Source organism: Cibotium barometz, chromosome 64 (assembly GCF_041138505.1).
Source record: "Cibotium barometz isolate CiBa-2024 chromosome 64, ASM4113850v1, whole genome shotgun sequence".
NCBI classification, from domain to species: domain Eukaryota; kingdom Viridiplantae; phylum Streptophyta; class Polypodiopsida; order Cyatheales; family Cibotiaceae; genus Cibotium; species Cibotium barometz.
The window spans coordinates 22,264,292-22,290,568 of NC_141109.1; the positions used below are offsets into that span (position 1 = coordinate 22,264,292).

The following is a 26,277-nucleotide window of genomic DNA, read 5'->3' on the forward strand; positions in this document are numbered from 1 at the left end:
TGCTTTGTCCCAGATAGCAACTGAATGCTCATTAAACCCCACCCGCATGTCAGTCTTGCAAACCTCATGCACTGACAAAAGATGAAAACCAAGAGATGGAACATAAAGAACTCGGGAGGAACGCTTCCTCTGCCCCAGAGGACGATCTCCGACCTACCCTCACAGTGAATCGGGATAGTGGACTTGTCACCAATAAAGATGTGACATGTTTGACTCCGAAGGTCCTGTAACGACTCTCGAGAAAGAGTCATGTGCCTAGAAGCACCACTATCCAGAATCCACTCCCGAGTATCTCCCGACAGTGAGACCAACCGCCTGCCTACTCGAAGAAGATGAACTCTGGTGTCCATAATCTCCAAGTGCACAAAAGCTAGAGTCTTCGCGGCTTCAACTGAGGAATCCGCACCTTTCTCGGGGCTCCGCTGAGGACATTTCCTCCAATAGTGACCCTTCTGGCCACAATGGCTACATGTCCGCTCGGTCAAGGCATCACGATCTAAGTCGAGCTTCTTCTCAGAAGACTTCGATGGTAAAGACTTCCCTTTGCCCTTCTTGTTGTTGTTGTTGCAGCCTTTCGACCGCTGGCCAGTCAAAGCCTCAGAAAGTTGTTCTGGATATTTATATAGAATTGCACTACTTATATGACTTGTAGCTCTCCTATTCTCGACTTTCAGAGTTCGCTACCAAAGTCACTAAATACAGTTGTACCGAAAAAACTTCACCAATAATACAAGTTGGGGTTGTAATACTGGAGGTGAGTATGGCGTTGGTGGTGGTATCAGGATAGGGGTGGTAATATCAAAGGTCGGTACCTCCGTCCTGTGGAGGATTCATAAACCGCTCCTCTTGGTCCAAAACCATCGGCACAAGCTCTTGGAGTCCCATAGTTCATAACATACGTTTAGCAAACGCATACGCATTCGGGTGTGTATACGCATTCAGGTTTGTAAGAATGTTTCGAGTATGTTTCAGGCCCAGGTCGAGTAGCATACATAACCAAATATAATACCTCATAGAAAGAATTAGATTTTGACAAATAGATACAAATATACATTGTAAACTCAAGTTCTCCAAGTTCCATTATAAAAACTTACAAAGTTACAACTTACAAGTTACATAAATGCGTAGCAAGAGTGAACTGATTTTCGATTAAAAAAACGTAGCAACTTTCAAAAAACGTAAAACCTTAGAAAAACATTTTTTTTAAGCACGTATAAAACACGAGTTTCAAACGCGTATGTTGCAAACGTTTGCTTCATGAAGCAAACGCAAATGTTATGAACTATGTCTTGGACCCAAGCAATGGTGATGAGTCTCCCACTAGTGATCAACGAAGAATAGCAAGCTAAGTACTAAGGGGATAGATGAGACAGTAAGGTGATGGCCATGTCCTCTAATGATATCTCCTTCCCAACCTAAAGAACCTCCTCCTAAAGAGCCTGGAGTTTGTTGATGTGCTCTCGCATCGTCAAAGATTTTGCAAGATTCATCACTCGCATCTGCACTTCCAAGAAAATTCTCTTCATGGGTGATTCCCGATTGTACAAAGAGGCCAAGTTCTACCAAATCCCTTGAGCCAACGTCATGTGTTTGATATGATTGATCACTTGGGATGTGCAATTGAGAAAGATGAAAGAACACACACGGGCATTGACACGATCCCACACCTGTGCATGGGCCTCCTGCTCTTTCTTAGTTGATAGTGAAAGTTCCTCCTCCTCAAGCTCTGGCCTTGGAACTCCAACCACAATGAAATCAACCAAGACTAACTCCATCATTACCTTCCAGATGCCATAGTTGTTCCCGTCCACCTGTCGGTCCACCGGGAACATCAGGGAGGTTGGGGATCTTGATATGTTTCTCCGCTATCTCGAGCAAATTTGCCATCTCAAGGGTTCATGTGGTCTTGTGAAGGGAGGGTGGGTAGGACAAAAAATTAAAGAAGAGGCTACACTTGCTTGCAAGGTGGCTGTCCAGCAATGACATCCGCCTTCTACCCACTTCTCCATGTCCTGTACAACCCAAATATTCCCCAATCAGCACCTAAAACAGCAACCCCGAAAGCTGTCACTGTCTCCAAAGATTCGAGCCACCTGAGGCTTTGATACTATGTCAGAATGTGCAACAGAAAAGAGACAAAAACCAAAGAGCAAAAAACTGCAGAATAGCTAGAGAGGGGAGATGGTGTCGAGCTCAACTATATACCAGAGTATATCCAGTACAAAACTGTGGCCCCAATATATATGGGCTGGGGCTATAGTTGGCCCTATAACACGTCGACAACCCAAAATATCTTACAACTAGGCATATTTCCACTCAGCCAGCAATAAATGTGGCTCCTCCTGGCATACAAGTCAACTAGGGAAAGACAGCATCCCCACGACTATAAAAAAAGGAAATGGACAATGGAGAAACATCACACGGGCGGGCACACCCACATCACTGGCCCTCACTCCCTACAGTGTAATATGGTATAGACAGGAGACGACTGCTACCAGAGATATCATTGATGCTTCTGTCACTTATTGATTGGAGGATTCGCATGGCACGGGAGGTGCACATGGCTAGACAGGAGACGACTGCTACCAGAGATACCATTGATGCTTCTGTCACTTATTGATTGGAGGATTAGCATGGCACGGGAGGTGCACATGGCTAGATCGCTCCCTTGCAGGATGCAATGGAGTTAGAAGGTAGCTATTTCCTTTGCGTGTTGGGTCTCACCATCTTCGCTCTGAAGGGGGGTTTGTTGAGTATTTGGAGCCTCATGTGTGTGTGAAACAGCCCATAGATGGCTTAGTGTATTTATGTGTGTGAACAACCTCTTATAGCTGTTTTATGTTTCATATGTTTAGCCATGTGTCATTGCCCTAGTGTATGTGATGTTTCAAAGATAAGGCTTTTAAGCCTATAAAAGGGATTGTACTCTGTTCAAGTTTGTCTCTAGCTTTCTCTCTACATACACTACCAAACAACATGGATTTATTTGATCCCCCATAGCTGTTGCTGCTAACAATAAGCCTACATATAGATGATGACGCTGAATATGATACCCCAAAGTTGTTAAATAGCCATTCACACCATTGCATATTAGAGTCGAGCATAGTTTCACATGGATTAAAATTTTTCCAGAGCATCATATCTAAGTAGAAAACACGGAAAATTTGATACTCGTAGGCAGCTACTCGAAATAGGCAAGAAGCTCATTAGTTCCATGAAAGAATTCTGGTGTCTGGGGTACTGTGTAAAAGAGGGATAGAAAAAAAGCATTATTCTAATTTGCGCTCTTAACAGAGACCAAGCACGTTTCAGTATGTGCCCACATACAGTATTTTACCGCTGACTACCATAATCAATACCGGGTAGTAAGTGGGTGGAGAAAAGAAGGCATGAAAATAGATTTTGAAAACTCAGAATTTAGGTTAAGTTACATTTGAATCCAACAAAACAAACTGCGGGGAAAATTCTTGCAAGATGGTTATCAGGGTTGACAAGATTCGAGAAAAAAATGGGGATAATTAGTAAACAATGGGGGCACAATTTCAATGTTAACCGAAAGTGAAACAAGAGCTCGTACCACAAGTTTGCGGTCCCTGAGGGAAGCGTATGGATCTGGAAACTCCATGCTTTCGTCTCTGCAACAGTTATTGGGAAAACCCTAAAACGAAATCCTGTCAAAAGTTGCGAACAACCAGAGTAGTGCTCATAAAGTTCCAATCGCGCATACCTCGGGCGGGCGGACGGACGGACAAGAGGCACCGAATTTTGTTTGAACACGGACGGGCTATAATCCATAATTAGGCGCCTTGTCACGTGACCAAGAATATATTTTTTGAAGAACTAGAAATGCGCAATCAAAAAGCATTGAGTTACGTAACCTCTAATTTTGTAAATGTTGTTTCCTTCCTTTCATAGCTTTGTAATCTACGGACTCCATTAATGGGTCACAAAAGTGAATACACACTTACTGTAAACACACAACTAGTACATGTACATGTGTGTGCGTGCATGCATGCACATGTGTGTGTAACCACACTTTTTAGATATTTGTACCCATTTGGTCTTGGAGGAGCCCTTTATAGATGTGCTAATCTATTTCCCAAGATTGTATGTTCACCTCTAGCCTGCAAAACCAAAAAAGGAAATTGCACAATCTTCAAATATATCCTAAAAACTTAGTAAAAGGTCAAGTGAGTACCCTCTTTTGGTTTGTGGTGGTGGGAGGAAGGAGGCAATGTGTTTGTGTAATCCCTTTTTCTACACCAGCGAACCAATCTCCACACCCAAATACCACCTCCACATTTGGAACAAGAAGGGTAAAAACTAAAACACCTGCAAAAGACCACAAATGATAAAAATCACCCTGGTTTAATAGCAATTACTAGATGTCAACGTGGATCCACCCTATTTTTATCATCACAATGAAGAAAGGTCTGATAGTCAACTTGTCATAGTACATTCATCGGCACTCCCTAGTGGCAGCATAAGTGCTACGACAACGACCTCTCCTACAAAATCCGCAGTGTGCAAGAAAGCCCCTTCAGAGACTTGGACCGAGAATCGAGTTTTATGTCTTCTTGACCTTTATGAGGCCAATTGGTTGTCTCTTAACAAAGGCAACTTCAAGAAAAAGCATTGGGTAAGTATCGTTGAGATGCTCAATGCAAAGTGTGGTAGCACCTTCTCTCAATCTCAATGCAAGAACAAGTGGGATAGCCTTCGAAAGACTTACAAGGCTGAGAAGGCCAAGGAGAGCACAACTAGAACTGCACCGTCCAACTGGGAGTTCTTTGATCGGTGTGCCACTATCTTGGCTACAACACCAAAGGTGAGAGGGCTTGTTGGTGGCTTTACAGGTGATGACTTCATTGGTGTGGCCGAGGTGCCAATAGAGGATGATGAAGACAATCAAGAATAGGATGTAGAGGACCAAGAAAAAAGCCCAACCCCTCAAGCTCAAAGAACACAATCTCAAAGCCAAGACAAGACTGGACCATCTCCCATGAATGATCCTAGTCTTAACATGGGTGTAGATGGAGAGCAAGTGCGAGGCCAACAGAACAAGAAGAAGAGAAGGATTTCGGCTAGCTCATCTCTTGCCCCGCGGAACTCAAGGAAGGCACGGTTTGCTTTATAGACACTATGAAGGAGATTGAGCTTCAATGAATTACTACCGAAACAGCACGGGCTGAAAAGGCTATGGAAACGCAATTGCAAATCGCTCGACTTTTGGCTGGGAATGGAGGCAACTAGAGTGTGAAGCTAATTAATTGTATGGATTTCTTTACATTCTTTCTCAAGGTTTTTTAGAATGCTTTTATCTCAAAAAATTAGTGTGAGAATTTTGGAATACATGCTTAGGATTTTGGAAGAGATAAACATCACATGTCTTCTCAGTCTTGCACAATTTATACACTTGAACTCCTCTTCCTCACCTCTCCCTTTGAAGCACTCCATATCTTGTGCGCCAGTCGATACAAAATGTTGCCATTCGCTGCCCGCATATACACTCTTGTCTTGCTGTACGAGGGGGCTACAAGTTGTTGAGATGGGGATTAATATGTTCCTCCCCTTCATCCTCACCCACATGTTCAAGTAGGAAATTATGTAGGACACAACATGCAATGACGTAAGTAGGTGTGCGATAAAAGTTGATCGGCATGTCTTGCAAAATTGCATGTTGAGATGGGGATTAATATGTTCCTCCCCTTCATCCTCACCCACATGTTCAAGTAGGAAATTATGTAGGACACAACATGCAATGACGTAAGTAGGTGTGCGATAAAAGTTGATCGGCATGTCTTGCAAAATGTGCCACCTATTTTTCATCATGCCAAATGTAATTTCAATTTTGACTCTTCCTCGAGACAAGTGATGATTAAAGGTGCACCAATCTCTCTCCATTTGGACAATTAGCCTCCTTATATGGAGTGACAAGGAGAGTTGATGATCCATATCCCTTATCAACAAGAAGATATGGGGATATGCGTGTTCCTTCTAACCTTATAATAGGGGATGTGAGCACTTGGCGTTTTCGCATCTTGTGGTATATACTAGCTGCTTTCCAATGAGCAGCATCATTGGTACCACAGGGACATTCACACAAACGTCCCATAACCGCTTTTGGGCGTCACAAATAGCTTGCAACAATATAGAGTAGAAACAATGGTGGCACCAAAACTCCGCTGGAGTATCTTCTTGCCTTGGTCTCCTAGACAATTGTACCATTAATCGCTCCAAATACATTAGGAAATAGCATAATAGTTTAAAAATCAACTATAGTATTGTGGAGCCTTGCTCCTCGTGGAATGGAGATGTACTTGCCTCTTAAGTTGACAGCCAAGATGTCAACAATGGCATTACAATACTTACGCACTATTGATTCCCCAACATCAAAAGTATCAACAATGTGCGTGGTGGAGTCATTGTGTGCTAGGCGAAGGAGCGTGAAGCTAAGTGCCTTCTTTGGATCTATGGGCTCCCTAAACAAAAGATTGAGTGTGTGCCGATGGCATGAAAGGCATTACCTCGTGGAGTAAAAGTTGGAAAGCTTGAAAGGGAGCCGATAACGTATGTGAAAGAGCTCGCCCCGATTATCAAGCTCTCGAAGCCACACACCATGCCGCCAAAACACACGTTGTCTTGGGTACACCCACCATTCGCGCTGTGTGAAAGCCATTTGAAGGAGCTGCTCCATGAGATGGGGGACGAACGACACGATCGGAAATAGGAGAACAAAAAAATAGAATAAACTCCTAGACTCTCCAGGGGCAAGAAAACCTGTGGCTTCCATCTATGTACATAGCCACAGTATTGCAAGGGAACCTTGCATTATGATGTGGGGTTTACAATGGAGAGAGAGAGAGAGATTATTTTTCTTCACCTTGCAGAAGCAGGAAGAAATCGTTGGAATTGTGAGTGCAAGGTGGCGCAAGAACGGTTGGCGCTCTTTTGTGCTGCTGATGTGTCAAAGCTAGCACATGTGGTAGAGGCCGTTGGAATTGTGACAGTGCATGTGCACATAACGGGCCTGGCGTCCAACTGGCGGGGTTGTTCATTGCACCCGCTGCTGAAAAATCAACCACCATGTGCACAAGCCTAGAGGGTACTGAATTTTAGAATCCAGAGGCTAGGTAGCACCAGACCTTGCGAACACATTCCAGAAGCACACGCAAACAGGATTTCGGGCGTCTGACCGGCCGCCCATCTTTTAGCATAGAGCTTGGAGGACAAGTCTGAAACATCCGGGAACCCATGTTAGGGTTTGCCCCTCTCCCATTTCATAGAGGGAAGGTTACAGCTTCTGCTTCTTTTGGGTTAAGTTTCTGCCCCTGATTGTGCAACCATGGTAAGATCACTAGCTCTCTCTCTCTGTCTCTCTCTCTGTCTCTCTCTATTCCGTGCAGATTGTTTTTTCTCTGAGCGTTCGTGGTTATGGGTTATATTTGCAGGCCCGCGGCCTCAAGAAGCATCTCAAACGTCTCAATGCTCCTAGGCACTGGATGCTTGACAAGCTCGGTGGCGCCTTCGTAAGATCCCGCCTTTCCTTCCCTGGCATTGTGAAATCTGTATATAATAATGTTTAAGTTACGATTTGTCTTGGGTTTGCCAAGCTTAACCTTCAGCAGGCTAGGGTTTGTCGTGGATTACCCTCCTTTGCTTGCTGAAAGTTACCGTTGATATACTTCTCTTGATAAGTATCTAGCGTTTGTTTGGGTTATTATGGAGTGTTGATTTAGGGTTAGTTGGAAAAGGGTAGACTGGTGGTTTGGTCATATGGCCTCTGCTTGATTTACTATAGTGCTTGTGCGTCTTGATGCCTTACTTAAATCAATTTGTTCTGTTACGTGAATGTGTATTTTGGTAGCTGGAATTGTATGTCTGATGCCGTGTTTAGGGTAACACGGGTTTCTTGATACTCCTCAATATAGATGTTTCTATTTCCTAGATCCGAGGCTTTTCTTACCATAGATCAGGCTTTATGCATGTAATTTGCTGTTGACTCTGTTTAGAATCTGTACCTTCTGTGCTGGTTGCATTTTTGCAGGCTCCCAAGCCCTCCGCAGGACCTCACAAGACCAGGGAGTGTCTGCCTATGGTTGTGCTTCTCAGGAACCGGTTGAAGTATGCACTCACGTACCGTGAAGTGGTTGCAATCGTCATGCAGCGGCTGATCTCTGTGGATGGCAAGGTCCGTACAGATAAGTGCTATCCAACCGGTTTCATGGGTAAGGACCTTTTCCAACTCTTCATTTTCTTTCATGTCGTTGATTTTCTTGGTTAGGCAGTCTATATGCATCTAGTCCTGCATCACAAGGTCATTGGGTTGTCAAACACAAATCAGTTTTGGTCTAGCTTGCTTTTAGTCACCAGTTTGTTATGCCACTAACTACAGGCTCCTTTATGGACTATAGATTGCTCAGGTTCTATGTGTTACTAATATGCCGTTGGTAAACTGTCTTTTTATTCCCATGCTTTACACCTAATGGTCTACTGCTAGTTACTAGATCTATCTAACAGTCTAGGTTGCATGCCATAGCTATTTTAAGGTATAAACATACATATGGTCGTGAATGTGTCAGTAGACCTGACCTCTTCTCTCTAATGCTGTCCTGTTGTTTATAATCCCTCACCTGATATTATTGAGATATGTGCATCTACTTTGCATCTGGTTGTCATTGAGTTTGTAATTCATGTTTTGGTTTTTCACCAAGTCCTTACATGTACTTGTTTCCAGATGTTGTGTCCATTGCCAAGACAGGAGAAAATTTCCGTTTGCTGTATGACAGTAAGGGAAGGTTCACTCTGCACTCTATTAGCCTTGAAGAGTCTAAGGTGCGAACATTATTTGGCACATTTTTCTGGTATTTGATCCATCGAAGTTTAATGTGGAGGCTCCATCAGCTGTTGCCTTGCGTGACAGACTTTCTTTTTTTGCAGTATAAACTCTGCAAGGTGCGAGCTGCATGCTTTGGTGACAAGGGCGTCCCTTACATCACAACCTATGATGGCCGAACAATCCGCTACCCAGATCCTCTGATCAAAGCCAATGACACCATCAAGATTGAGATTGAGACAGGAAAGGTTGTGGAGTTTATCAAGTTTGACATAGGTAACATCGTTATGGTGACTGGTGGACGTAACAGGGGAAGAATTGGTATCATTAAGCACCGTGAAAAACATAAGGGTAGCTTCGAAATCATCCATGTCCAAGATTCTGTTGGACAGGAATTTGCAACTCGTCTTGGTAATGTGTTCACAATTGGCCGAGGAAGCAAGCCCTGGGTAACTCTTCCCAGAGGAAAGGGCATCAAGTTGTCTATTGTGGAAGAAGCCAAGAAGAGAGCAGGGGGACTGAAGGCAGCAGCTTCTTGAGTATGTTCATCTCATTCTTCTATTTAGTTGAGTCTTGCAAGCACTGTTCTGAGCTGGTGAGTCCTCCTCAGTTTTGAATACCGAGTTTGAAAACCTGTAGAATCCTTTTTCTCAGTTTTTTGGATAGGAAAGTTTCAGATTGCAATGGTACACTTGAGATAACTAAGTATAGATTTGATATTTTATGTGGTATATCCTGCTCTTATTGTTCACTTTTAAGGTATGTTCGACTGGTTTAAGTACTAGTAGAGGTAACAAGAAAATTTATGATTCTCTCAAGACAGTCAGCTAATTTGTTCTCAGGTAGAGAAGTTTGATGTTCTGAAGTACACGGTCAAGTGTGATAAATGCGTACTCCACTCCTAGGGTTATCATGGTAGCTGTGTTTTGGTGATGTGATGTGCTTTTTTAGTGATACCAAACGGTCTGCTTTTCTTTGATTCCTAGATGGAAAATTTTCTTGATTTTTGAAATGCTTTATGTTACTGTGTGTGAATCTATATTCCCTGAGCTCATTATCCCTATCTCTTGTACAGACATGAACTTAGGGTAGGGGTGTGGGTCTATGCAGGTCTTGCGATTTATATTATATGTATTTGTATACTAGCACTCTGTAAAGGAGAGAGGGGTCCAGTGCTTTGTCTGTACATGAGATAGGGGTAGTGAGCTTAGGGTAGGGGTGTGGTCTATGCACGTCTAGTGATGTATATTATATGTATTTGTATACTACACTCTGAAGAGGAGAGAGGGGTCTAGTGTTTCATATAAATACCTCACAATCTGAACCTGAGTCACTTTTGACAGTCACTTCTCTCTTTACCCAGTCTTTTATTTAGTAGGTGTACATGCTTCCCCTTGTTAGTGGTTTATGTTTTCCGTATAAGTGGTCGTGGTTTACTATCTTACAGGTTGTCACCTACCACCTCAAAATACATGGGTCTGAATAAATTTTCATGCATTATTCTGTGTTTAGTGAAATGATAGAATCTTAGGTGGTGATGACATGGTTGTCTATGGTTGTGAATGGCACATAGTATATTCATGTATGTGTACTTTCAATCCATGTAGCTCTCTATCCAATCTCAACGTTGAAGCATGTGAACTTACCAAGTAACTTATACGAATATAACTTTGCCATATGCACCTACAAAAGCTTTAATAATAGTATAACAACATGGTGAACTCCCTCGTGATAGTTGGAAAATGTGGTCATCTGTAGAAAAGCTATTTGAACTCGTTGAAACATTTTCCAATTTTCTCTTTGGTCTTACTGGTTCATTTGCCTTTGCGTTTTACACTTGTATCTAACCGTATGCATGAATGATAAATTTCCTTATAAGCATTCACTCCATATCAAACTCTCAACTCCAACAGGTTTGTGAAATTCCCCTTTGGTTTCGTATTTACAGATTTGGAAAGTTTTCTACTCTCAGAACTATCAACACTCCGTTGCTTAACACATTCTCTTAAATTGACTGTTCATGAGTGGATGGCTTCAATACATTCTAGTTTACATACGTCAACTACTGTGTCTGAAGTTTTAAATTGATCACTAATAGACACCCTATGTATGCGTAATTTGACTGTTCATGAGTGGATGGCTTCAATACATTCTAGTTTACGTACGTTAACTACTGTGTCTGAAGTTTCAAATTGATCACCAATAGAGACCCTATGTATGCGTAATTATGAACAATTTCATTATCTCACTAGATACGGTTTTTAATCTTGAGAAGGTAAGTGTAGTCGATAGTATTATATGGTGTGTAATTTGGCTTTAATGTTTTGACGTGCAGTTTCCCTAGGAATCAGCAACTTCAAAAACAATACCATCTTGAACCAACCCGTTCCTCTGTACTTACACCTCCTTTGACACCTTGGCTCACCTTGAAATACATGGGTTTTAATCTTGACATAGAGCAACCCTCAATCGACCGTATAAAAAAAACCTGCCATAAAGCACACCATGTAATTTTAAGCAATTAGATCTCTTCAATTTTCAGGCACTTCGAAGCTTTGTTTTTTTTTTTAAGGGAGGCATAAGGATTTAGTACCGTGCAAGATTTAATGGATTTTAATGGTTTAGGTGGTTCTACAACCGGATAGAGAGACACGCGTCCGCCCTTGCAACAATATTTCCCTATTTCCCGATGACATGCTTGCAAGCATTCTCTTTTAACACCCCACAAAAATCACATTGGTTCGCAAGTGTTCCCAATGAGTGTATTGTTACATCTGAATAGACTAAAGACGACATAGTAGCATGCATATCTGTTACAGGTCGATATTCATGGACATGCTCTTTTGTATCTTGATCAACATATATCATTTCCGTATACTCAAAGATTCTCCCCTGTCACTCTGAGTAGATGATACTATGTCATGCTAGAAAGATGCTATAGCTATGTCATTATGAATATTTGTCATTTCCTCATCTTCTTGAAGATTATCCACTGTCTTCATATGGGTAGATACTGCTCTCTTGTTAAGAACATATGCTAATCCTATGTCATTGTCAACATTAACCCTTGTCAACACATGACCAAAAGGTTCTTCTCTCCCGTTCACAATTTCCTTGGCATTTCTTTCCAAAGAAGAGGTAAACTGTCAACTTTTATTGGTTGTAGCAAAGAGCTATGCTCATCCCCGTCCTCACAACACTCAGATGCATTCTCTCTAATATGACTCCCATGCATCACTGCATTAGCAATATTGCAACCATCATTAGCGGTCATTACTTTTGGAGAAGTTCTCTCCCTAGCAATTTGTTGTTGGTTATCTCTTCTAAGCTCTCATGACACTTGGATGCATTCTGTAAAATATCATTGCTAGTGACAAAGCGTTATGTCCATGTTCTTGTCTGTATATGCAGGAAACCTCCTTACTTTCAAAGAACTTCTGTTCCTACCAATGTCTCATCTATTACTTTTGCTAAGTTTTAGTCTTATTCCTAATGCTAAAGAGTTGTTTCTATCTTTGTCTCGACAATACCTTGATACATCCAGTACATTAGCAATATTGCAACAAACATTACTAGCCATTACTTTTGAAGTAGCTCTATCCCTAGCAATCTATCACATTTATTCCTAATAAGATTTAATCTCACTTGCTAGTGACAAAAGTGTTATGTCCATGGACTTTGTATGTAGGAAACCTCCTTGCTTTCAAAGAAGTTATGTTCCTTGTAGTTTCTTGTTGATTAAATTTATTCTTCTTTACTCTTATATTGGTAGTAATGGCAAAGAGTTGTGCTCATCACCTTCATGACAACATTTTCCCCAATATCCCTAATATGACCCCCATTCATCAACTGCCATATGCATCAATACATTACCAATGTTGCAAGAAACATTGCATAGACTTGCATCCAAGCAATTAGAAACACTATCTCCAAGAACATATACATTTATTGTTCTCTTAACATTAGTTCTCTCTCGATGTGTCCTATCCCTTGTAACATTCAAGGAGATTGTTTGAAGGCTGCCTCAAAGGAGATGACGTTATCATTGCTACCGACGAGACGAATGTTGAAATATACAAGTGAATAGGGTGTGTGTGGGAACAAGCTCTTGGATAGAGGCTGTAAAAGAGGAGATGTAATTGTGAAAGAACCTGTGAAAAGGTTAGGAGAATCTACTGGGAGAGAATAATGGGTAGCATGAGGGAATTTAGGAGTGTGGAGATATTCTGGGAAAAGAGAAGAGGTGGAGAGAATCAGGCAAAAGGTGGAGATATTCAGGGAGTGAATCATGGAGAAATCAAGGAGATTTGATGCTTGATGTAAACACTATAAATTGAGGCATAGCCCTAATGAGAATTTGCTGGTTTTTGAGTATCCATGCCTACATTAATCTATTTGCTAATTATTCACTAATTACGTCTTAATCATTTCTTAATCACTTTGTTAATCATGTTGATTCTAGTGTATGATCCACCATAGCTCATCATTTTGCTCAAATTTCAACATGGTATCAGAGCCATGCCTAGAATCAACCAGATTTATGAGCCCATTAGTGAATTAATCAGGATTAGTAAGATAATTAGCAAAAAATCAGTTTTTAGTGAGTTTTCACTCTTCCCCTTCACCCCCAGCCAGTGGAGGGTCTCTAGCATCTAGCACACTCAAAATTAGGGCATAAGATTCTTACACAAGCTAGCTAAGGTCTTTGGCTTCAAGCCTATCAAGAAATCGTAGCAAACCGCCGGCGCATTCAGGAGATCTACGCGTTTTTTTCAGCGCTGCATTTTCTGGGTATTCTGCAGATCTTGAGCTCATCTTAATCACTTTGTTAATCATGTTGATTCTAGTGTATGATCCACCATAGCTCATCATTTTGCTCAAATTTCAACAACGAACACCTATTGTTACATGTGAAGTCTAATCTTAACTATCGAACTTTTCTTCTTCTTATTCTTCTTCTTCTCTCTCTCTCTCTCTCTCTCTCTCTCTCACTCACACACACACACACACACACACACAAAATATATATATCAAAATGATTATTATTTATGCTCTCAAAAGAGGAAACAGGTGCAAAAAGATAATATCACCATAAAAATGATTATCATTTTTGCTCTTAAAGAGGCTAAAGGAATAAAAGGTAAAAAAAATATCATTTCTTTTCTTAAAGGAATAAAAGGAACAAATACATGATTACACAACATTCACGCATGATGTGTCACTAATTTACGATTAATATTTGTGATTTGAGCTTTAAGGCTATTCAAAGCCAACTTAACACTTGTCATTTCTCTTCCCAATTCCTCCACATGAGCCCCTAATTTTTCTTACTGTTGCTTTATAATAGCATTTGTCTTCTGACCCCCACAACTAGAACTATGAAGTCCACCTTCCTATGAAGAACCAAAACATGTATTGGTTACATGTCTTCAATAATCCCTTTGATGCAGCGATTGTCACTTAGAATAGTAGCAAGGGATTCTCGAGCAATGTTACTTTCACCACATTCACTTGTAAAGTGAGTAAACCAAGGTCACCCAACATACTCTCCACATTAGAAATCGGAGAGTTCGTATTGTTGACCAAATGAAATAAGCTCTTGGAAGTTGGGATAACATTCTCCTTCATCATCTTCGTAATACGTGGAATGCACTTTGCCGATCTTTTGACATTTCTTGCTTTTTTTAAAACAACATGTTTGTACACACACAAGATTGATAGTGAACTCCTCCTACGATTCTTCATTCATCTATATTGAGATTTAGAAACAACTATATCAACATCTTTATCCTTCACTAGTAAAGAACATTCGACAACACAATCCGCGCCATCCATATTGTTGAAGAATATTACTATTGAGATTTAGAAACAACTATATCAACATCTTTATCCTTCACTAGTAAAGAACATTCGACAACACAATCCTCGCCATCCATATTGTTGAAGAATATTACTATTATATTTAGAACAATATTCTCCAATGTATATCACTTTCATTAATATCAAAATATTAAAAAACAAACAAGTTTAGATAGATATACTATATATACTATTAAATTATCAAAATATTATTTATTATAAAACGTTCATTTATTATAATCGTAAGTAGAGTAATGCACAGACGTATGTGTGTGTGTGTGTGTGTATTCTAATAATATGTATGTATACATGAAATAGATTCTCATACAACCATATTATGAGAAATATATATATACATACATATATATATATATATATATTCTAATATGTATGTATATAAAATAGATATCAAGTTTTGATCACAAATATATTAGATATAATAAATAATAAGAATTCAGAACACAAACTTCTCATGCAACATAATAGGAGAAATAGAACAACTAAGAGAAGAATACAATTAAAACACACAAATCAAATCACAATTTTAATAATTTCAATGCGAATTAAATTATTTAGATCATAACATTATCTTAAAAATTATTTAGACTAAAACAATGTGCTCCTCATGAAGATTATGAACATAACTCAAACCTCTCAATAAACCATAACCATATTAGACAAATACACATAAACATTGATATAAGGGAAAACAAAATGACCACGACAGGGTTTGATACCCTTTCTTAAAATACCGAGAGAGGCAAAACTATAATGGAGTTTGATAGTATCTGACAACAATCACGTGGTGTACTTGGTGTGGGCGAGTGGAGTGCTAAGGGGTAGGAAGTCGGCGAGTGAAGCTCTCTTTCTCTGTCTGGCAACAAAATGTAAAACAAAACAAAACATTTTTCCCATTTAAAACAAAACAAAAACCTTAAAAGAAAACTAATTCTACTATCTCTCCTCCTCCTCCTTTCTTTCTCTCTTTCCCTTCCTCTATTTCTACTCTCTCTCTCCCTTCTCCTCTTATTTAGAGTTCTCTCTATTTCTATACTCTCTCTCTCCCTTCTCCTCTCATTTAGAGTTCTGTATCTTTCCCTTCCTCTCTTCTCTCTCTTTCCATTTGTCTCGCTCCCTAATCAAACAAAACAAAAACCTTAAAAGAAAACTAATTCTACTCTCTCTCCTCCTCCTCCTTTCTTTCTCTCTTTCCCTTCCTCTATTTCTACTCTCTCTCTCCCTTCTCCTCTTATTTAGAGTTCTCTCTATTTCTATACTCTCTCTCTCCCTTCTCCTCTCATTTAGAGTTCTCTCTATTTCTATACTCTCTCTCTCCCTTCTCCTCTCATTTAGAGTTCTCTCTATTTCTATACTCTCTCTCTCCCTTCTCCTCTCATTTAGAGTTCTGTATCTTTCCCTTCCTCTCTTCTCTCTCTTTCCATTTGTCTCGCTCCCTAATCTCTATCCTAGCCTTCCAAGTTTATAACTCAAGGTAATTCAATGCCAGTCATATTTAGAGATACAAATGCTTGCATCTAGAAATGCAAGTTAAAATGCAACATAAATAAATTAAATGCAAGTCAAATTCGATAAAATAAAATACCTACAATTAAAAACTTGGCATCCAAAAATGCAAGTTAAAGCAATAAAATAAAAAACAAATTTGAAATCTAGGTGTGGACATGCATATTGTTGAAATATACTAGTGACTAAACTACATATGTGGATGAGGAAGGTAACATATACATCCAAAGAATGGCTCAAGAATTGAGGAGTTGGATAGGGGGAGAGCCATCCCATCCGATATAAACCTAGAGCATAGAATTTTGAGCCCAAGAAGGTTTATTTTCTTGAAACCCTTTGGCTTTCCGCATTCTCGGGAAACCTTTTGGCTTTCCGAATTCTGGAAAACCTTTTGACCTTTCGGATTCTGGAAACTTTTGACCTTTCACATTCTGTTTTTTTTTTTTTGTCTTTTCATTTTCCCGAAAGTGTTGGCATTCTATATTCCGGGAAGACCGTTGGGATTCCAAAATTTTTTGATCGTTCGTATTCTAAATGCAAATTCTATGAAATTAATGAAAAATTAGACAAAGGTTATTTTAAATTTCTAAAAAATGTGGGGTTGGTGATTGGCATGTGGTGTGTCCATCCAGGCGCCCGTGACCATTCAAATTCCTTTAAAAACATATTTTTAGACCCAAAAAATGAGAAAATCCATTAAAATTATAAATTTTCATTGGATTTGAGAATTATCGGGCGGAATAATGGAAATTTTGTGAATGATGGGATTCTCAAAAAAATTAGGAATTTTCTAGAAATTATTTTTTAAAATCCTAAAAATTGATATTTTTAAAATATCAATGGTATTTTGGTAAATTTAATTGCTAATTTTTTTTGGAAAAATATAGTTTTGGAATGCCATAAGATAGGTTTGGTAGAATTCAAAATTATCGTATTTTGAGGCCCTATAAAATTAGGAAAAATTAGAAAAAAATCATGATAATTCTTTTTCTCGAGAATTTATTATTTTCGAGGGTTATTTAATGTTGAAGTATATTTTCTCGTGCTGACATTAGATAGATGCGGGTTATTTACATATTATTAATACGATTATATCTCGTATTAGTAGATATTTTTGTTTGGATTAATTCTAAATGATATTTTCATGATTTTTTTACCATTGTTTAGCCATTCTTTTTGGACATGTTCCTTAATTGTTTCAATGATGGCTATAATCTGCGTTCAAAGTGTGTCTCACCTTTGACACTTTTCCATGATAATTTATTTTGCACTTATTTAAGTGTGGTCTATGCTTAATTTCTTAAGCCTAAGATAAATTCTATCATGAGTTAGTTGATTGGTTTATTTTGGTGGATTTTATTGGATGTTTTCCAAGTTTTATATGGACTCATCAGGTTTTGCCTAGATCACTTGTGTCTAGGGGGTTTTTTAATGAGTGTTACACCACACGTGTTTCACTTGCTTACTTTGGAGTTTTGCTTGAACGACACCACATTTATATACTTCGAATTGATGAGTTGGCCACCACCACCAATTTTAATGCTTCTTTTGGCATGATTAATGACCATTAGATGGTATGCATGATTTTTATGATCAACTATGGTTTTTATGGATTTGAGGAGCTTCTATGCTTTTATCCATGGTTTTATAAGGATCTTTTGATCTTTTGGATAATATCATGTGCTTTGAAAAGGTAGCATTTGCCTTCGTTTTTTGCATGTAATTTTGGAGTATATTTCTTATACTCTTGTACATATTCCAACTTGGATACCTGGTTGCTTATGTATCTAGGTGAGTTATTTTTCTACCCTAGCTTTATTGTGTCATATATTCCAAAGTCATGATGACTCGAGATCTAAGAAGGTGTGGCCATTGATGGAGAATTTATATCATCTAGTTGGGTTAAATCCAACATGTAATACCTAGGGATGTTAGTTTGGATAAGAGGATAAAATCATACATCCTTAGGTGCCGTTATTCCTTATATAAACAAAGCAATAATTAGTCATTGACAACAACCTCTCCCAAAGTTTACATTCAGAGTTTAGATGTTTTAATCGAGAGACACAATCTCACATCGACTCATTCTCTTATTGCTTTATATTATGGAGTTGTGCCATTCGGCTCCATTTATCACCACTTCATGTAAAACTTAGCACGAACACATTTTCAAGCTGAGTGAAGTTAACTATATCCTTAGGCTTCAAGGTTCTATAACATGTGATAAGCCTTCCCATCTAACGTTATGAAAAAATAGTGAATCTTGGTTTGATAATCTATGGGCCCACACATTTTACAGGTTGCCTCAAAGATTTGTATATGTTAAATCGGGTATCCTATTTGTAACATGATGTGGCTTTGTGTTGGCCTTGGTGCATGAAATGTTTGCAACCAAAAGGTATGTTGAGATAGTTGTGACCATTGGAAAGGTTGGTATTGGGAGACACTATAGCTCTGTTTGGTCTTCTTATTGGATTAAACACCTCCCTTTCTTGTCCTATCCCCCTTATTGGGGTCAAACATATATGGAGGTGTAGGCCCATGATTGGATACAATAGAGATGTGTTCTATTGGTTCTTGGAATTCCTCTCTTGATGGGAGTTTTTATGTGATTTTGTGATAAAAATATCTACATGTGTGCGAGGAATCTAGGTTTAACACTAGGTTATTGGTGTCTTCCTTTATGTACTATTAGTGAGTTTATCCTTTCATCATGTTAGGATTAGACTTTACAACATCAGTGTATGTAGTTGTCTCCCAACTCTCCCTAGAGTATTCTAAAATTGGCTCTCTAAAGCCACTCTAAGGCTACATACCCTTCTCTAAGCTTCCTCTAAGGCTTAGGCTAAACCATGGGCTTGTGTAACTACATCTTCTTGAAGCTTAAGGTGAAACCCATTTAATTATAAATTTTATAATATCTCATTATTTCTCCACTCAGCATTAGCTTGTCCCACATCCAATCTTTACTTTCTATATTTGCAGTTGAGCTTCTCTAGTTGCTTTGTCCATTTCCTCTATGGTACAAAAGAGTAGAAAAGCATGCTTCTCTAGATTCTTTGTTAACTCCCATTTCCTCCATAGTAGAGAAGAGTAGAAAAGTATGCTTCTCTATTTTCTTTGTTAACTCCCATTTCCTTCACGGTAGAAAAGAATGCTTCTCTAGTCCTAGTTGTCATCGTCTCTCTTGTACGGTGAATGAAATGTGAGAGGTTCTAGCAAGAGTCTAATACTAATGGGGGTGGTACTATTTGAGTAACTATCCTCAAGCTTCTCCTCTCATCCACTTGCTCCTCAATTCTCAGAGTGTTTTCCATGGATTCCTTGATGTGCTAGTTTCAATAACTTCTAGTCCTCTCCAAGAAAACATACTCATTGGGTGCTTGCTGAGGAGTAACTACATCTTCTTGAAGCTTAAGATGAAACTCATTTGATTCTAGAGTTTATAATATCTCATTATTTCTCCACTCAACATTAGCTTGTTCCACATCCAAGCCTTACTTTCTGCGAGTAAGCATCTATATTTGCAGTTGAACTTCTCTAGTTTTTTTGTTAACTCCCATTTCCTCCACGGTAGAAAAGAGTAGAAAAGAATGCTTCTCTAGTCCTAATTGTCATCGTCTCTCTTATACGGTGAAATGTGAGATGTACTAACAAGAGTCTATCTTGACAAAAATAGAAAAGAGTAGAAAAGAATGATTCTCTAGTCCTAATTGTCATCGTCTCTCTTATACGGTGAGTGAAATGTGAGATGTGCTAAAAAACAAGAGTCTATCTTTACAAAAATACTGATGGGGGTGGTACTGTTTGAGTAACTATCCTCAATCCTCTCCTCTCATCCCACAATACTGAAATGTGAGAGGTACTTTACATAAATACTGATGGGGGTGGTATTGTTTGAGTAACTATCCTTAATCCTCTCCTCTCATCCACTTGATCCTCAATTCTTAGAGTGTTTTCCATAGGTTCCTTGATACTAGTTTCAATAACTTCTAGTCCTCTCCAAGAAAACATACTCACTGGGTGCTTTTGCTGAGAGTGACAAGACTCAATATACTTAACTGTTGATTGGATGATCTTGGGTCGTTAGATACACTATCTTCTAGAGTGAGATCATCATAAACCACTTTCCCATATTTTAAGCACATGAGAATTGGTCTAAACAAGTTAAATTCCACTCACCATCTCCAAAAAAACATACTCATTGGGGCTTGTGAGTGATCAGATCCGATACTTAATAGGCATAATGATCATAGGTGGTTAGATGCACTATCTTTAAATGTGAGATCATCACTAACCACTCTTTCATATGAGAATTAGTCTAAAGAAGCCAAATTCCACTCACCACACAATGCTTTATCAACTTTTTGGCTTCCATTGGAATAAGTTTTCTATGGGGATGAAAAACTACCTAGTTTTTCACGATTGTAAAAATCTAGAGTTTTTCATGGTGAAAACTCTACTTTATAACTTGTGTTTTTCTAGTGCAGGAAGCATGTGCTATACTTTAATGATCCAAAAATGGACTTAGTGTTTTTCTAGGGTAGGAAGCATGAACTATACTTTAATGATCCAAAAATGGACCTAGTTCACGAGACGATATAAAAAATTACCTCATTTTCATGGGTTTGAAAAACTATGAACTCCTCTTGAATTTTATTTTGGAGATTTTTTATAATGGATTCTATTATTGTCCTTTGATGTGTTCAATGATGATTCAAATCATCATTGGAAAACTTAGATTTTTTAGGCTAAGGATTTGTAAATAAGGACTCTATATCTGGCAAGGTAATCCCTTCAATCATGTGATGAAATTTCTAAGAGTTTTTCGCAAATGTGAAAAATGGTTTTCATGGGTGTGAAAAACTAGAAGACATGAAAACCAATAAACAATTATTTATAGATTTGGAGGGTTGGATGAGTGTGTTTAGGTCTAAATTTGAGTCTTTTAAGCATTTATGTATTTCAAGAGGGCTTAATTTAACATCATTCTTATGATTCTTGCTTTTTTTTAAAAAAATATCAAATAGATGTAGGGATTAAAATATGTTAAAATGTATAAAAATGCAATGTTTTCTTACCTTAAGGTTTATACAGGAGTACTACTAAGCCTAAACAACAATTAAAAAACATAAAAACAAAAATTCCTTTCTTATTTTTCTCACAAAACTCTTCTTCTTAACCTACACACAACACTACTCAAAAAGCAGGCTAAGAGAAAAGGTACTTACATAAGGGAGAAGAGGCTCTAAAAAGAGTAGAGGAGGTAAGTCTATCTCCCCATTGGTGGTGTCGAAAATGTTATGGCTTGTTTTAGCTCTCTCCCAAATTCTCAGATTCACAAGCAAGAGCAGAAATAAGTAACAACAATTATGGGAACTTACCTTACTTCCAAGAGCAGAAACAAGTAACAACAATTATGGGAACTTACCTTACTTCCAAGCTTAGACAAATAAGAGCACAAACAAGTAACAACAATTATGGGAACTTACCTTACTTCCAAGAGCAGAAACAAGTAACAAAAATTTTGGGAACTTACCTTACTTCCAAATGTTATGGCATGTTTTAGCGCTCTCCCAAACTCTTACATTCACACACAAGAGCACAAACAAGTAACAACAATTATGGGAACTTACTTTACTTCCAAGCTTAGATCTCTTGGAGCCATCCAAGCTTGATGGGAAATTTTGAACTCCTCTCCTTCAAGCTCTCTCTTCTTCTCTATCATGAAGCTTCGTAGATGCTTTACTTTTCTGAAAATACCCACACACCTCTCACTATCTACTCTCTCACACCAGGCATAAACAGGAACATAAAAGCTAAGAAATAATCTAATCTCTACCCTCAATTCTCACATAAAAAGAGAAAAATTAAGTAGAAGACTAGAGAACTTGTTTAACACAAGGAATTTTGTACATTCATTATGAGATAATACCTTATATACAATTGGCCCTTAGTTACATTGGGGCGCCCAAAGCTCCTAAGTCAATTATTTAAGTTTGGGTATGGCTAGCTTTCTCATAAATGTTACAACGTTTTTAGTGCCTTTTCATGACACTTATTCTTCACTCTCATGTATGATGTAGATTGTCTAGCTAACCCAAAATGGGCTTCAACACCACTACTTTTAAAGATAATTAATAACATATGTGAAGACTACATGCGAAATTTAACAAAACTAATACATTATTAGTGGATGGCCCCACAAAGGTTTGATCTTGAGGTGAGAAAGCATTCATAAGAGCCCCTATCCTTAAGCATGTGGGTGGCTTTGTTATTTACCTACCTACATTATTTTAGAATATAACTGTGTCTCTTTCTTGTTTCCTACCTAAAATTGTCATCTTCTCAATGAGAAGATTATTGAGAAAATCTTCACATTCCTTGTAGATAGATTTAACAATTAAACTGTCATTGACACATCCTCAATACGTTAGAGGATATATGTCTAGTTTTAGACATGAGACTTACTAGTATTCGATTTTTGGAGAAAGAAAATTTACGGTATCTGAAATCCGAAATATGATCCTTCATTGGTTTCTGTCCCATCGAAGAGGGAACTCCTCAGGGATCGCAAGCCCCATCCATGTGGTGAAAATCCTCGTTTATGGAATCAATTACGAAGATCGTCGATCAAAGACAGGTTCCAACTTCACACACACAATTTTGTGCTTGATTCAACTGCTTCGGGTTGGTTAGCCAATTGGCTCATTTAGCTCGGATTCGTTCATTTCGGCATCGAATTGCGCTTCGCGCTCCAAGAAACAACCATTATAATGGACTTCGACATCATCTTTTTGGCGATATCCTAACCTCAGAGCCTCGTTATTTATGACAAATTTGTCATTATAACTTTTTCAAGCCCATATCTACATGCATACATGCGTAAAATTTACTTTGCTCTTATTTTTTTGGAATCTTGCTTAGCAAAACCACACATGCTATGCATGCATTGAGACCCTTTCACCATTACAAATCTCCATGTGATGGACTTTTCTATGTTTATAACCTTAATCTCCTTAAATAATTGTTTGACATCTCCTTAGCAAAACCACACATGCTATTGGATTGAGACCCTTTCAATATTTCACAACATCTCCATGTGACAGACTTGCCTATGTCTATCCTTAATCCCCTTAGATAATTGTTTGAAATCTCTTTCCTTTAAAAAGGATAGCAGCTTCTTGCTTCATTGCTCAATGTTTCTTGTCAACATCTATTGCATTCCTCAACACATTAGTGCCATCCACTCTACCTCTACACCATCATGCTCTTGCTTATCTTGGCTTGATTAAAAAAATCCATGTCATATCTCCACATTTGTTAGCCCAAAGTATCTACTTATAAAGTAGAATGGCCTAGCTACCTTAAAATGTGAAGCTACCTTCAATGCTTTGTGAAGTAAATATCTTGATCAGGTGTCATGTTTTGTCATCTAAAATGTAAAAATGCATCTCCTTGATTATAGAATTATCCTTTTATATCCTGCATGTCTATGAGATTGTCGTATAGGTAGAAGCATTTCACCAATTTACCATCTTCATCTTCTTCTTCTTTTTGGAAGGAGAGGGGTTACTATAGTATTTTCCTTTCTCTTTTTTAATGCTAGAAAAGAAACTAGAATCATCACCATCCCTACTCTTTTGATGTTAGCCTCCTTCTCCCCCACGTGCATGGCACTAAACTATTCAAAATTATAGGAGGATTCCTCACCTGAGTGTTTAATTTGGTGACCAAGCTACCATACTTGTGTGGCAAGATCCTGATGCACCTCCATGCCAGAATCTTCACTTGAATTATTGATCCCAATTGCATCCATCTGATCTCAAAGGATCCTTGATCCACATAATAAATTATGTGACTTTTTATTTATAAACCCTTGTTCCACATTAGGAAATTTTTGAGGTCATTTTGGGGCACTGTAAGGAAGTTTGACTGAAATATTCTCTTGATGCTAGAAAAATAGATTGAGCACTAAGCTTTGTTTTAACACTCACATAGAATAGCACTAGACAAAAATTTTTTATTAGCACATCATGAAATTAACCATGATGAATGAGACTAAGCATAATGATTAAATCATAAATACAAGAATGCAAATAGTTTCCACCAAAGATCACACAATGAATATATTAACCAAACTAGGTTACTACATCACATATATTACATCTCTAAACATGCTAGAGTGAGTGAGAGTGAGATGAATTTATAGGCCTCCATTGCTAGGTGCCTAGATCCACTTTCTTCTCCACCTTTCTTAAACATACTCCACCTCTCCTACACAATAGAGAGGTTTCTTGATTAGTGGATATTCATGCCACCCTAGGAGAGCCACCTAACCCTTGATGTGTCACCATTCTAGCCTAATACTAGAACCTTAGATCTAAACCATTATCTAATAATCCACCCAGGAGAGCTGATGTGTCACCATTCTAGCCTAACACTATAACTTTAGAGCAAGACCATTAACTAATAATCCAGTAAGGATTAATGTGACATTACACCATAAGTGTGTACCTTACACTAATCCTCAAGATTAGTTCCTATAATATGGGCGGGGTTAGGAAGTTAGGGGGAAGGCTGTAGGTGGCTAGGGTTCATTATTATTGGTAATCCATGGTTATTGGCTATTTATGATCATTGGATGGTTATTTATAGTGGCAATAGTCATTATAAGTGACTTATGGGTTATTGTGTTAATGCTTGGACTAGAGTAGTCTTACTCATGCAATGGACATGGTTGTTCACAAGCGATCTTGCCAAAGGGGGCTGATTGGCTTGGCCTATGGGGAGTAGAACCTTATCCCTTATGGGATACTAGGGTTGATTGGCTTTGCCCCTCAAAAATGACAATTGGTATTTGGCTAATTTGTCTTATGGTAAAAATGCCATTGGTACAAAGTGGGTTTATAAGCTTAAGCATAAAGCTAATATAGTAGCATTGATTGCTACAAGGCAAGGCTTTTTACAAAGGGTTATGCTGAGGACAAAGGCATAGATTATGATGAGATCTTTTCCCCCATGTCTTGTATACAATCAGGTGTATTTATTGCATCGATAGTGCATCATGGATGGAATGTACATTAGTTGAATATTAAGACTACCTTCTTGAATGATGATTTGTAGGAGGAGGGTTACATATCTCATCCTCATGGTTTTGTTCAAAAGGGATACCAATCTAAAGTATGAAGGTCAAGAAAAAATTGATTATAGCAAATAACCATAATGATAAAGAGGGAATAAAAATTGATTAATATAAGACCAACTAAGCCTAATAAAAAGTATATTTTGTAGCCTGTAAATTTGAAAGTTTGAAATGAAATGTGTTTTTAATAGAGCATTTATATAGAAAGACATAGGAGAAAGAGTACACTTCCATAAGAAGCCCAAACCTTCTCAAAATAATGGGGTAGCAACTTGCAAAAATAGACCCTGCCTGAGTGGTCGCCCATACTTTATGATATGATGTGAGTGGCAACCAATTTGGGCTATGCATAAAGGGAGAAGCCGCAAGCGCCAAGGAAAATCGTGCATTTTGATAGGCTTCTCCAAAAGTTATGGAAGGACGGAGACTCTTTGTGATGCACTCTCTACAAAATCATATTTTTTAACCAATCAAAATAAAAACAACTCTTAAATCTATCGGTTTTTGTTTCCAAATCTTTCGTAATTGTGGCCCAGTTATACTCGAAAAAAAAAGTTATTTCAACCCTTAAAATTAAAGGCCATGTTGAAACCTAATTGAGGTTTAGACCTAAAAATCTTTAAAAACCATACTAATTCCGAGATTTATAACTAAAACATGTAAATTTCTTCCCTTAAAATTAAAGACAATGTTGAACTCCAACCATGATTTTTAAATTTCAACCAAGAAAATTACACTACAAACAGGGTTATGTGACCACTGTTATGACTGGTGGTACACTACAAACTGGGTTATGTGAGCACTATTCTGGCCGATACAAGTGCACTAGAATATCCATTTTTTTCGTGTACCCCTACCTTACTAAGGTATAATTATGATTGCTTCTTCGGTTGTGCAGTTACCTTTGCCCCGA

At 38.3% G+C, this 26,277-nt stretch overlaps 2 protein-coding genes and 1 pseudogene across 3 annotated transcripts in view; 2 read left to right on the plus strand and 1 right to left on the minus strand.

The window, feature by feature from the left end:
* The window catches only part of LOC147603418 (uncharacterized), a 46,477-nt gene extending 42,713 nt beyond the window's left edge, over positions 1–3,764 (minus strand). Inside the window, exon 1 of one of the 2 annotated variants that reach the window (XM_086796530.1) lies at positions 3,578–3,764. In XM_086796530.1, the coding sequence (XP_086652656.1) occupies positions 3,578–3,625 (48 nt within the window). In that variant the 5' untranslated portion in view covers positions 3,626–3,764. The remainder of the gene's footprint in view (positions 1–3,577) is intronic. The other variant, XM_086796531.1, reaches the window with a different exon arrangement.
* Positions 3,765–7,215: 3,451 nt separating this feature from the next.
* LOC147603419 (small ribosomal subunit protein eS4x-like) lies at positions 7,216–9,567 on the plus strand. The gene is made up of 5 exons (XM_086796532.1): positions 7,216–7,348; positions 7,452–7,529; positions 8,048–8,228; positions 8,738–8,835; positions 8,941–9,567. The coding sequence occupies exons 1-5, from the start codon at positions 7,346–7,348 to the stop codon at positions 9,373–9,375; spliced, it is 795 nt and encodes a 264-aa protein (XP_086652658.1). The 5' UTR covers positions 7,216–7,345; the 3' UTR covers positions 9,376–9,567.
* Positions 9,568–26,128: 16,561 nt separating this feature from the next.
* LOC147603420 (inositol diphosphatase DSP1-like) overlaps positions 26,129–26,277 on the plus strand; it is an 853-nt pseudogene continuing 704 nt past the window's right edge.